At 34.8% G+C, this 14,053-nt stretch overlaps 1 protein-coding gene across 2 annotated transcripts in view; it reads right to left on the bottom strand.

Moving 5' to 3' along the window:
• Positions 1-14,053, bottom strand: part of LY75 (lymphocyte antigen 75) — a 122,998-nt gene that overhangs the window by 43,999 nt on the left and 64,946 nt on the right. For both annotated transcript variants that reach the window (XM_077883374.1, XM_077883373.1), the window contains exons 26-31: positions 13,271-13,436; positions 11,637-11,804; positions 9,546-9,662; positions 4,987-5,181; positions 1,962-2,188; positions 291-459 (exon numbers count right to left, since the gene is read on the bottom strand). In XM_077883374.1, the coding sequence (XP_077739500.1) occupies positions 291-459; positions 1,962-2,188; positions 4,987-5,181; positions 9,546-9,662; positions 11,637-11,804; positions 13,271-13,436 (1,042 nt within the window). The remainder of the gene's footprint in view (positions 1-290; positions 460-1,961; positions 2,189-4,986; positions 5,182-9,545; positions 9,663-11,636; positions 11,805-13,270; positions 13,437-14,053) is intronic.

The following is a 14,053-nucleotide window of genomic DNA, read 5'->3' as shown; positions in this document are numbered from 1 at the left end:
ATAAAAAAAATAAAAGAAACATTTCAGCCTTTGTAAAACATTGCTAAGAAATTAAAATTCACAAATTCTAGAGTAATAGATACTTAGTAATAGAGGAACTAAAAGTCTTTGGGAACATATCTTGAAAGGATATATCATATTTGTTTCTCTTCACAAAGTATCAACATTATTTTTATAGGATTTGTGAATAAACCTTACTTAAAAATCTACAAAAATCCCTTTATTTGATCATGTACATAACACAAAATGTCATATTTCAATCAATATAGTTCTTCAAAATCAAGACTTACATTTTATAGGTTTATAACAAATAGCACCATCCCTAACAGACTTGCATTTTTCATGTCTCCAAATTCCTTTTGGATCCAAGACAACACAATTTCCAGCAGATTGTTTATCTTTCCATGGGATGTAGTCAAATGTACTGCCATCAGACCATTCAAAACTTGATTCACTTCCCTGTTTTAAGAATAATAGATATAAAAAGGTTTAGAACATTTTTTTAGCATAAGAATTTTTTAAAGAATGATAGAGATAACCTGAATCCAGAAAGAAAGAATGTTCAAAAAGAATATTAAGAAGAATACATATACTTTATGAAGTATTGGAATGGATTGTTAATTATGTGCTTACAATTGTTATAGGTCTGGACCTATTTGCAAAATCAGGGATTTACTTTTGACACTTTGATTTGAGACATTTACTCTTGTGCAGTTTAAGTAGGACTTTAAATTTACAGAGTTACTATACCCTGTCTCTAGATTTATTTTTTTTAAGGATGAGTTTTTATAACACTTGAAATTAAATGACATGCACAATTACAGATTTATCATCCCAACCTTCATATTATTCTGAATATTGTTTTTTATGTTTTATAGTTCTGTGGTTTGTGTCTCTGGCTACATTTTTTCATATTATAAAGGCCATCAAACAGCAGGGAGCTAGAAGAAGAAAATATTTCTCAAGAAATTCATATGGGAAGGCTACTTTTGATTTTTCCTTGATTCTATAATCCTGATTTGTCACCCTTTTAAAAATCCTTTTCACTTTGTTCTAAAGATTATTTAAATTATGCCTTCAATTCTACTCTCAATAGATGCCTATTTTTGGCATATTGGATATTATTATAGGTAACTGACTATATTAACAGGATTCAAATAGTGGCACAAAAGACGTGTTTACTACCAAAACATTATTCCCAAATAGTGCAATTTGTAAGGAGAAAGTGAGAAGAAAATACATTTATTAGTCCTAACATTAAGAATTTTATTTGGTATCTTATATACATTTTTGTGTTAATCTTCACTATAATCCCATGTTAAGGAAAATATTATCATCCCAGTTTTACAGATGAAGAAACAAGCTTACAATGGTCAAATAACCTGCTCATGATCACTGAACATGTAAATGGAAGACCTACCACTAATACTGGAACTCAGGTTTTTCTGATTCTGTGCTATTCCTTTTTTACCACTTTCAGTTGGTCTGCTCCAACTGAGAGGTATTGTTGAGATATTTATCTGCTGGACCCTTGGGATGGCAGTGTCTAGGGCAGTTATGGTTCTGGCTATTTGCCCTACAGCATTCTACAAATATAGTTTTCTATTTGCTTTGTGTTGTAAAGAGATAAAAAAGTGCTATGCTATGCAAATTGAGTCCCAAGACTTCAGCTGATGTTACACTTTGAACTAATATCTTATGCTCAGGGACGCCTGGGTGGCTCAGTGGTTGAGCGACTTGCCTTCTGCCCAGGGCATGATCCTGGAGTCTTGAGATTGAGTCCCATATTGGGCCCCCTGCATGGAGCCTGCTTGTCTCTCTGCCTATGTCTCTGCCTCTCTCTCTCTCTCTCTGCGTCTCTCATGAATAAATAAATAAAATCTTTTAAAAAAAATCTTATGCTCAAATTTCCAACCTTCTAACACATTTGCAAAATTTCTGGGAAATAAGACAAGACTTACATCGTGACTTGAGAGCCCAACCCATAGTGGAAATCCATCACGTTTTACGATGTCTTCCAGAAAGAGCTGGCCATTTTGGTCATGAACACTTGCCAAATAACCTCCACTTTGAGAACATATGTTTAATGCTTCATACCATGTTACCTTTTTTTGAATAACGTTATAAATACCATCTTCATATGGAATAAACTGTGGCAGAGTAGCATTATATTCTTCCTTGTAGTCAACTATAATATTTAAATTAAAAGCATTAGTGATTATGTTTAAATTACTTAAAATACATATTTTGGGTAAGACTGGACATGTGATCATTTCTAAAGTTAAATAAACCTGGATTTCTTATTAACAAAGGAGGTAAAATACATACATCATTTTTCTTATTGCCACAACACATGTGATAGGTTCTTAAATATTATAATTTTCTGGTTGATTAAAAGAAGGTATAAACATTGTCTTTCATTTAAAGAGCTCACATAGGAATTGGAGATAGAAAAGGATACCTAAAATGCAGATCAAACAATTAACTGCTATAATATATGTGATTGAGTAGAGAAGGAGAGATTGATTCATCTGAATTAAGAGAGTCAGAAAGCCTGCTTAAAAAAAAAAAAGAAGAAGAAGAAGAAAGAAAAGAAAGCCTGCTTAACAAATTATGTTTGCAAAATTTATGTTAGGTTAAATTTGGACTAGAAAGAAATAAGATAACCAGAAAGTAAGCTAAAAACAAATGGAGAATAATATAACAGTAACAAAACCACAATGATGAGGGTACTTCAAAGAGAGGCACAGGAACTAAGAGCTCCCAATGGCCAGAATTAGAACAATTTGAATAAAATATTAGATAATGTAGCATACTGGATTATAACCCAAAGTATAAAATATATAACCATGAGTCCATACTGATATAAACAACTGACTGAATAAGTTAAAAAACGGTAGGGAATAGACAAATCTCTTGTACAGTAGAATTCCAAATAATTTACATAGATATGCCCTTCCCAGAAAGGGGAATAACCCTTCAGTCTGTATGTGTGCGCTGATCATTAGTGACTTCCTTACAAAGAGTATGGTATTGGAAATGGGGAAAAGAGTACCTCTGCAGTGGAGAAAGCTAATATCATCTAGAGGCAAGTGATCAAGGTTAAAATAAAAAAAAACATCAGTCAACCCGAAGTGAGGCACATTCCATAAAATACATGGTCAGTCCTCTTCAAAACTGTCAGGGTCATTGATAGCAAAAAAAGTCTAAGAAACTTTCATAGCCAAGAGAAACAAACCTAAGGAGACATGATGAATATACGTAACTTATATCCTGGATAGGATCCTGAAGAGAAAGGGCATAGTAAATAAAAAATTTTAAAAATCTGAATAATGTATGGACTTTTGATGAATAGTAATCTATCATACTGGTTGTGACAAATGTACCATAATTACGTAAGATGTCAACAATAGTGGAAATCGGTTATGGTGTATATGGGAACTTTCTGTATTGTCTCTGTAACTTTTCTATAAATGTAAAATCATTCCGGGGCACCTGGGTGGCTCAGTGGTTGAGTGTCTGCCTTTGGCTCAGGTCGTGATCCTGGTGTCCCAGGGTCCCCACGGGGAGCCTGCTCCTCATTCTGCCTATGTCTCTGCCTCTCTCTCTGTGTCTTTCATGAATAAGTAAATAAAATCTTTTATATATATATATTTATATTTATATATATAGATTTCTATATTTATATATAGATTTATATATATAAAATCATTCTAAAATAAAAAGTTTGTTAAAGAAGTTAAAAAAAAAAAGGTGGAAGACTTCTTGTCGGGCAGCCTGGGTGGCTCAGGGCATGATCCTGGAGTCCCGGGATCGAGTCCCACGTCAGGCTCCCTGCATGGAGCCTGCTTCTCCCTCTGCCTGTGACTCTGCCCCCCCCCCCCCCGTGTGTGTGTGTGTGTGTGTGTGTCTCATGAATAAATAAATAAAATCTTGAAAAAAAAGACTTCTAGTCCATAAAAAACATAAATAAAGGTGCGAATGAGGATAAGCACACACTGTACATGGGACAATTAAGAGATCAGCCTGACACAGTAAGAGGCTTACTGAGCCAAGAATGGGGGAAGAAATGGGGCTGGAAGAAAGCCTTTAATTTTAGAATAGACTGTTTCTAAAATGCCTTAGAAGCTTACATGAATTCAAGGTAATTGGTAATAGGGAAACCCTGGATGTGTGTTGTTGATCAAAATGATGCTCCAGAAAGTTAATCTGCCATACTATGAAGGGAGAAGATCAGCCTGGATGTTAGCAGAGGGCTTAAAGCAGAGAGGCCATAATAATAGTTTCTAGGGACGCCTGGGTGGCTCAGTGGTTGAGCGTCTGCCTTTGGCTCAGGCCCAGGGTCCTGGGATCAAGTTCTGCATCAGGCTCCTCACAGGAGCCTGCTTCTCCATCTGCCTATGTCTCTGCCTCTCTCTCTCTCATGAGTAAATTAAATCTAAAAAAAAAAAAAAACAGTTTCTAAGCTGTGGAAAGTTTAAAACTGATACGCACTTATAAATAGATTTACTTGAGTAATTAGGCAAATTTAAGAAACATTTATTTTTAGGTGAGAATGTCATAACTTTACCCAAACACACTTTATTATTTATAAAAATCTTATCCAGTCTTCAAGACCCAACCAAGTCTTACCTTGTCCTCAAAGTATGGTTTTCATTACTCCTGTTTTCATTGATCTCTTTTGAGATTTATTTATTTGTTTGACTTTCCAACAAACTTAAGCCAGTACCAAATAACCTAAAACTAACTTACATAAAATAATGCTGAGGAGTTTAATGCTGTCTTCCCAGATACATTTAACTCCCTGAGTTCAAGAACCTGACACCACAGACTGTGTCTTTTCCTTCCTCTGTAACTCCTGTATCTCTCATAGAACTGAAGATAGACGAGACTTTCAAAAAAGACAGTTGCACGATTCCCATTCATGGAGCTAATGGCCTTATGTTCTCTTTCTCTGGAGCGGAAATTCAACATTAGCATACTTACCCATTTCAATTTTACAAGCAAGAATGCTGTTCTGGTTATAGTGAAATATTTCTTCAATAACATTGAAGGCTTGAATATCCCAGAAACCATCAGTACTCAAGCCAGCAAAAAACTTGTCATTTTTTATATCTGGTCTTCCTCTTCTCCAATTTGTGTATGACAGCATGGTCTTATCAGACCACAGAAGAGAATTATCTAGGGAAGAAACATTTTTTTCTATGCTTAGAGATTGAATGAAGGCTTGAATAATAGTTGATATTACAAACTCAACTGATTTTTTCTCCTTTACTTACTTTCTAAAAAGTTGTATGATTAAGTATAGTCCTTTAAAATATTTTCTGACTATAGTAGTAAATCATGCTTATTTTTAACTTGGAAAGCATAAATTATAAACATAAAAGTTAAAATTTATAGCTTATAAATTTTATACTTTATAAAGTGATTTCACCATCCTGCCATAGCTTTATGTTTTATCATTTTTAATCAAATTTTCATTTCTCCTGTATATATGTTAAATTGCAATGAAAATGAATATAATTCTTTTATTTAAAAATTAACATATTACAAAACTATTGATAGAAATCTCTTCTCTGGACCTAAACCATACACAATTGTGCACATCTATGTCAACTGATTTTTGACAAGGGTGCCAAGACAATTCAATGCAAAAGAATAGTTCCTGGGACAACAGGATATCTACATGCAAAAAATATACATATATTTTATATTAATAAATAAATATAAACATATATATAGACCCTTTCCTTTTACCATATACAAAATTAACTCAAAATAAATCATAGTCCTAAACATAAGAGCTGAAACTATAAAACTCTTAGAATGAATCATACGAGTATTTCTTCATGACGATGCCTTCTAGATATGCATAAGTGATAAAAAATAGGTAAGTTGTACTTCATTAAAATTAAAAACTTTTGTGCAGGGCACTTGGGAGGCTCAGTCAGTTAAGTGTCTGCCCTCAGCTCAGGTCATGATCCCAGGGTCCTAAGATGGAGCCCTGAGTCAGGCTCCCTGCTTGGTGGAGTCGCTTGTCCCCCTCCATCTGCCTCTCTCCCAACCCTTCCCGCTTTTGCTGTCACAAATAAATAAATAAAATCTTTTTTTTTAAATTTCTGCTATAAATTCTACTATCAAGAAAGTGGTGGTGGGGGAATGCCTGGCTGGCCCAGTCAGTAGAGCTTGATATTCTTGATCTTGAGGCCATGAGTTTGAGCTCTATGTTGGATATGGAGCTTACTTAAAAAAATAAAGAAAATGATGGGAGAAAATATTTATAAATTGTTTATTTAACAAGGAACTTATATCCAGAATATAGAAGAAATGTTTATATAACTCAATAATAAAAAAGATAAATAATTAAAAAATGGGTAAAGAATCTGAATAAACTTTTTTCCAAAGATGATATACAGATAGCCACTAAGTACATGAAATTATGTTTAATATCATTAATCATCAGGGAAATGAAATAAAAATGACATAATTTTTATCAATTAGATACCACTTCATACCTATTGGGATGGCTACAATCAAAAAGAGATAAAAAATGTTGGCATAGATACAGGAAAATTGGAAGGTATAGAAAATGGTATAGTGGCTTAGGAAAACAGTCTGCTAGTTCTTCAAAGGGTTAAAAAAAGACCCAGCAATTCCTCTCCTAGATATATACCCCAGATAAATGAAAATATACATCCACATAGAAACTTGTACGTGAATATTCATAGAGGCTTTATTCATAACCAAAAAAGTAAAAAGAATCTAAAAGGCCATCAAGTGATGAATTGATAAATAAAATACAGCATATCCATACAATAGAATATTGTTGATACCTGCTACAGTGCTACATGCATAAGCCATTAAGCTAAGTAGAACAAGCTAGTCACACAGAAAAATCACATACTGTATGATCTCATTTATATGAAATGTCTAGAACAGGTAATCTGTAGAGACAGAAAGCAGGTAAGTAGTTTGCTGGGAGCTGGGAGAGGGGATAAGGAATGAGGAGGGAGTATTTCTTTTTGGGGTAGTGTAGCTGCACAACCCTGTGACTATATTAAAAGCCATTAAATTATATACCTTAAATGGCTGAATTGTATGGTATGGGAATATATTTTATTAAAGTTTCTGGAGAAATAAGTTGCTAGGCCTATTAAAATTACAAATCGGCCTAAAGAGTGGTGTCATTATAAAGTACACATACCCATTGTTGTCCTGGTTATTTGTACCTTTCACTGATGACTGTCTTCTGAGGCAGTATACTTAAACATCTGCCTGCAGCTAGAAACACTATACATGTGATCTGGTTCTTGCTCGCTGCTCTCTATCACCTCATGTCTCAGGCCCTCTTTGGAAACCTCTCCCCAAGTGTTAAACTGACAATTTTATGGCCAATATGATGGGCAATGGTATATTCCTAAAGTTGCTATACAAAAGGGTCACTTTTTCACTTGGCTTGACAAGTGGCTTCCCTCAGTAATTTCTATTCATGGCCCTACTTCTGAAAAGTCAGAACTTTAAAAACAAAATCCTTTTTATCAGTGGTATTGTAATTAAATATTATTTAAGTATACTGAAGTAATTAAATTAATCTATGGACATGAATTTAACCACTAAGAATTAGATTTAAACCAAATTTGCTGGGTAACCCAGGTGGCTCAGCGGTTTAGCACTGCCTTCAGCCCAGGGTGTGATCCTGGAGACCCAGGATCGAGTCCCCTGTCAGGCTTCCTGCATGGAGCCTGCTTCTTCCTCTGCCTGTGTCTGTGCCTCTCTCTCTGTGTGTGTCTCTCATGAATAAATAAATAAAATCTTAAAAAAAAATAAAAAAATAAACCAAATTTGCTGTTTGCTTGAAATATCTTTCTATATGTCACTCATAGGTCTATGTATTTTAGTAGAAATTTTGTTACTCATACAATTTATAAAAATAAGTTAAGATTAGATTAAAAGGAAGTCTACGGATATGAAAATGCTTTTTAGAATACAGAATACATTTTTAGTTGTTTCTGATAATATAACTAAAAAAGTATATCAGAAGGTAAAATTAAAATCTCTATGTCCTGGGTGTGGTCTCCCCCAATCCCTATGGAACACTGTTTCCTTGATCATTTCCAAGTAAAGCCTAGCCACCTAGTTTCTCTCCATTTTTTCCCCTTCCTAATTTTAAGGGTATTCAAGTGTCATTGGAGATAGGATTTGGATACTTAAGTCCTACTATGATGAACTCATCTTCAACTGGCAACTTAAGTCCTACCTGTTGCTTGATAGCTTAATTTTTATTAACTCATCTGCACATCATAAGTATTTAAGAAAAACCTTACCAACTCTAAGAAAGGTTAAATTGCAAGGAGAAGGCTATTTTTAAACATGGCATGCTCATATTTGATTAATTTAGCTATTTAATATGGCATGCTCATATTTGAGTAAGTTAGCTTCTGCCTTTGGCTGTCATTGTCCTATGCCCCTTAGTAAGGCCTACCTCCCTTGAGGCTAAATGTATGCTTTTGATGTGTGATGTTTCAGAGTGACTTTTTTCTTAATTTCGATTTTTATGATTTTCAGGACACCTCCAATTGAGTATTTTTCTAAATAGGTCTTATTTCTGCTATTACTAGGGTCTGTGTCTTAAAAAATTTCATAGTGTGGCACCTGGGGAGCTCAGCTGGTTGAATGGGCCGACTCTTGATTTTGGCTCAGGTCATGATCTCAGGGTCATGGGCACTACCCCATGCTCAGCAAGGAGCCTGCTGGAGCTTCTCTCCCTCTCCTTCTGCCCCTCCCCTGTCACCTCATGAGCATGCCCGCACCCTCTCTCTCTTCTCTCTAAAATAAATGAATGAATCTTTAAAAAAATTTATAGCAATTATACCTTGGACTTGTGGTATTTAGTCCCAATTTCAAATATTCTATCTCACTGCCAGACTGTTCCTCATTTTTCTAACATACAGTCCAAGCCAAAGTTGTAAACCCAAAGGTGCAATGATAATAGAAGTATAATTCCATTCCCACTCATCCCATATACATAGTAGAGATATAAAGTAATTATTGAAGATTTCTTTGGCAGCATGGTCATTTTTAGTTAGTCTTGAATTGCTAGGAGAAATAGTGGAGAAAAGAAATTATTTTCCACCATTTAACTCTAATCTTAGTGGTAAAGGCATTTTAATGGCAGATTTGAGATACAAAAACTGTCTAGTATTTATATAAGTTCTGCTAAGTGTATAATTATCATTTTGTATATTGATAAACATATACTTTGGGGCTCTTGGGTCACTTAGTAGCTGAGCGTCTGCCTTTGGCTCAGGTCTTGATCCCGGTGTCCTGGGATCGAGTCCTGCATTAGGCTCCCCAGGGGGAGCCTGCTTCTCCCTCTGCCTATGTCTCTGCCTCTTTCTCTGTGTCTCTCATGAATAAATGAATAAAATCTTTAAAACAAACAAATATATACTTTGAAGAACTATACTTTTGTAGCTTAATAAACAAATAGTTCATAATGAGGTATATGAATTTAAATCGAGAAAATCAGCAGATTTACAACTTACTTTCATAAGTTATACCTAATGTGATCCATGAAGCCATATTATTCAAGTGCAGAAGTTGCTCAAGAACAAAGTCATTCTCTTTTTCATCTCGAATACTCAGAACATGTGATTTTGGATCTGTTACATAAAAAATAGTCAATCATTTTAATAATTACTTATCTAGAACACTTTATTTTGGTAGGTTTAAAACATTTATTTCCCAGTTTAATAAACTCTAAAACAATAATGAAAAATAAGACAGACATATAAATATAACTATTTCATTGTACTGGGGCACATGGGTGGTTCAATCAGTTGAGCATCCGACTCTGGTTTCGGCTCAGGTCATGATATTAGGGTCATGAGATCCAGCCCTACATAGGATGCTGAATTCAGTGGGGAGTCTGCTTGAGATTCTCTCCCTGGTCCTCTTCCACTGCCGCTCTCCCCACTCCTGTTCTCTCTCTCAAATGAATAAATAAATCCTTTTAAGAAAATAATCTGTACCAAAATAAATAGATTAAGTTTTCAAATATTTTGTTTTTGCTTTTTTTAGTGAAGAAAAAGAAAATTATTTTATTTAAATTCAATTTGCCAACATACTGTATAACACCCAGTACTCATCCCATCAAGTACTCTCCTTACTGCCTGTCACCCAGTCACCCCATCCCCCCACCTTCCTCCCCTTCTGCAACTCTTTGTTTGTTTCCCTGAATTAGAAGTCTCTCCTGGTTTGTCTTCCTGAAGAGAGAGAATCTTAAGCAGGCTCCATGCCCAGCTCTTCACAGGGATTGATCTCATGACCCTAAGACCATGACCTGAGCCGAAATCAAAAGTGAGATGTTTAACCAACTGAGCCATCCAGGTACTCCAAATATTTTCATATTACATTTAATCTTATAGAATATGGGCAGCCCAGGTGGCTCAGCAGTTTAGCACCACCTTCAGCCCAGGGCCTGATCCTGGAGACCCGGGATCGAGTCCCATGTCGGGCTCCCTGCATGGGGCCTGCTCCTCCCTCTGCCTGTGTCTCTGCCTCTTTCTTTCTCTCTCTCTTAATCTGTGTCTCTCATGAATAAATAAATAAAATCTTTGAAAAAAAATTTAATCTTATAGAATAGTGAAAAATTAGCAGCTGAGTAGAGAATTTAAAACATTGATTCACTTAACTTTTTCCCATTTAAAGCTTATTTTGAATTGGTACAAATTTATCCATATTAATAATATACTGCCCAAAACCATAATAAATAAAACCTTTTGGATGGACTGTATGATAGATCTTCCTTTTCTTTAGAGATCACTCTTTATATTAGGGTTAAAAAAGTTTAACATTTCCCAAAGGTGTTCCTCAGCAAATTAGCAGGAATTTCTCAGAAAAAGACTAAATGGATAAAAGTGTCACATTATTGGTTAAACAAAGTTAATGAATTCATTTATAACATATATTAAAGTATATGTTAATGTACATTTGATAATATCTAACAGGAAGCAATGGTGTATAATATTTCTCAATCTTGTTCTTTTTCTAAGGATCCTTTTGTAGAATATCTTTTAAGACTACTTTCTACACAGCACATTTTGGGAATAATACTTTGATATTTGCCATAGGAAATTCCCAGAGTTCACAGGTCCACTGTTCAGAAGTCACAGATCCTCAGTGGATCTCACAGGGAATATCTGAAGAGTCCTAAGAGTTGAAAGTGTGAAAGTATGAAATATGCATTTCTTTTAAGCAGAGCTGCTTCTTTGCTTTTGACTACTTATATGAGCTTTCGACCACCGAAATTCACCTATTTTTACTTTGCCCACAGTCTAGCTTGGTTTAACATCCAGTTCTCAGCTTGCTAGTGTCATTTCTTTTGCTTTTTAAGTAGAACTCATTTGTTTATTCATGTAAAGACAGACTAGTTCTCTAATGGATGGGTAAAGAAGTAATTCTTATATTCTCCGTTTTAACTAGCCACAAATGTTAATACCTTTTCTTATTGATAATGCAGAAAGTAGGAGATAAATATTTTTGAGATCTAGTGCTAATTAGAAAAATTTATAACACACTCAGGTGAGACTTATTTTTTAATGAACATACATCTAATGGCCACATAAGGGACTTACTCAGTTTCTGGCATTCAGAATGAACTTCATCTGGTGTTGTTGCTGTATATTTAGTCTTTGCTATCACAAAATTGTAGCATGAGTTCTGAAATGGTATCCACGGAGTAGATAGAACAGGAGATGGACACTGAACACTGCCAACTGGTTTGATCTCTCTGTCAGTCTCATCTAAGAAAAAAACAGTGGTAAGAATTCTAACTGTAGACATAAATGTTGAATCCTGTTCATGGTAATTAGGCTTGATTTGTAGGGAATATTCAGGAAGCCAATAAATAATAGCCTAATGATGCTTGCTCTGTTTATATTCAAATATAATATGACCTCTTAACTGGGTTTCTGTAGGAAGAAATTTATTTAACATAATTTCTTTCCCCTGCTGTGGAGTGAGTGGGAGAATATAAAACATGAGGTGCTATTAGGTTAAATGTAGTTTCTGTCTTCCTGTACCACCAAATCTCAAATACAAGAGGCAACCTCAGATACTATACAAAGATATTCATAATGGGCATTGAACTATAACTTTGGAAACTCATCTTTAAGTTTCTGGCTACTGATATCTTCTCTAATTTTAGAGTCATATTTTATTTTTTATTTATTTTTAAGGGTACATTTTAATGAAATACATGATTTTCTAAGTTGTTGCTTTAATGAAAACTAACAGAAAATAGTTGAAAATCTGACATCTAGAAAATCTGGTTCTTTAAAAAATTTTAAGAAAAAGCAATACATTTAAGAAGATGCAAATATAGCTATGCTCTACTCAAAGACAGTCAAACCGATTTAATATGCAGTAGAGACCATTCAGAATCTCTCCCAGCTTACAACTTTCTTTGTCTGGAAAGTAGTATCTTCTCTCTCCTGAAAATGCACAAATGTGGGCCCCTGGTGGTTGTAAAACCACCTTCCTCTGACTAAGGCTAGAGATTGCATACCTTACTCAGTTGGGTATATCAGATTCTTTCTAAGAATTTTGAAAGTGGAATTCAAGGATAGTCAATTCATTGCCAGTTACAGCTATATTTGAAGGCTACAGAGCTGCCTTGTTTTACCATGTGCAGAAAGAAGCAGAAAGTATATAAAAAAAGAGTCAGATCCACAGAGAGAAACAGAAGAGATAGGTGGGAGATAGTATCTCTGGGTTCCTGATTCCATTCAGTTTCTGATTCCCATTCTCATGAAGCTCAGCTATATTCTCATTTTTGACTATCTAAATTTCCCTTTTGGCTGAAGCTAGCTTGAGCTGGTTACTGTGACTTGCAAACAGATTAATCTTAACAGTGACTCTTAAAAAGAAATATTAGTTGTTGATAAGAATTACCAAAAAAATTCCCACAGATAGAAGTTCTTATAGAATATAAACAAAATATATCCAAAATGAGGCTAATAGGGATTTAAAACTCAAAGGTCAATTATCATTATCAACTGACAAAAATAAATATATAACAATGTCTAAAATAACAAATCAGTGACCAAGTACTTAATATATAATAATTCTACCTGATAAGAATTTTCACAAATTTTGTTGTAAGAAAGGACATGATTATAATTTCAAAACAAGATTTTACAGAACTACTCCCCACAAATTTCACTATTCATGAGACTGATAATAATTTAAGAACTAAAACATAGCATACTTCCTGGATAGTAGCAAATAGCACCCGGTTGCATATGATCACAATCAGATGTTTTCCAGAATCCATCAATGTCTAATATTACACAGTCTTCAAGTGGTTCATTATTTTTAGCCCAGCGACTAAACTGAAGATGTTTCCCATCTAACCAACCAAAGTTGAGTCCATCCTGTAAGCAGCAGAAATACATTTCAAGTGGCAATACTTCATGTTATCCCTTTTGTATTATTTTGTTCCTCATAGTCCGTCTAATGACCCTTAATTTTACCTTATATTTAACACACAGTTACATAGCACTTATCATGTGCCGGGCACTGTCCTAAGTGCTTTGCAAATATTAACTTACTCAATGTCATGAAAACGATATGAGATGGGAACTACTGTTTCCATTTTACCTATAAGAAAACCGAAGGCATCTAATGTGACCAAGTCCCACAGAATATATACCCCAGTTCTGGGACTCTAATCCAGGCCTTCAGACGCTAGAGTCCACGGTCTGAGCCATTATACTGGGCTGCCACACAACATATCTGGAACTGTTGGTTTTTGGAAGAAACCACATGTAGTAAAACAACGTGTAGTAGTGGAAAGAACATGGGCTCTGGAGCTAAGCATATTTAGTTTGGAATTCTGGCTTAGTCATTCATTAGTTTTTGATTTGAGTTTACCTTGTGGAGTTTCCAACTTGTCATCTATTACGTGAATGTGACACTTAAACCCCTCAGGGCTAGAATTAGTGGGGTAATGTGTAAGACACATCATAGCCAGCTGGCACACAAGAAATGC

The sequence above is a fragment of the Canis aureus genome, chromosome 34 (assembly GCF_053574225.1).
Source record: "Canis aureus isolate CA01 chromosome 34, VMU_Caureus_v.1.0, whole genome shotgun sequence".
Lineage (NCBI taxonomy): Eukaryota > Metazoa > Chordata > Mammalia > Carnivora > Canidae > Canis > Canis aureus.
The sequence above is the reverse complement of the archived record's forward strand: the minus strand, read 5'-3'. Positions and strand labels throughout refer to the sequence as shown.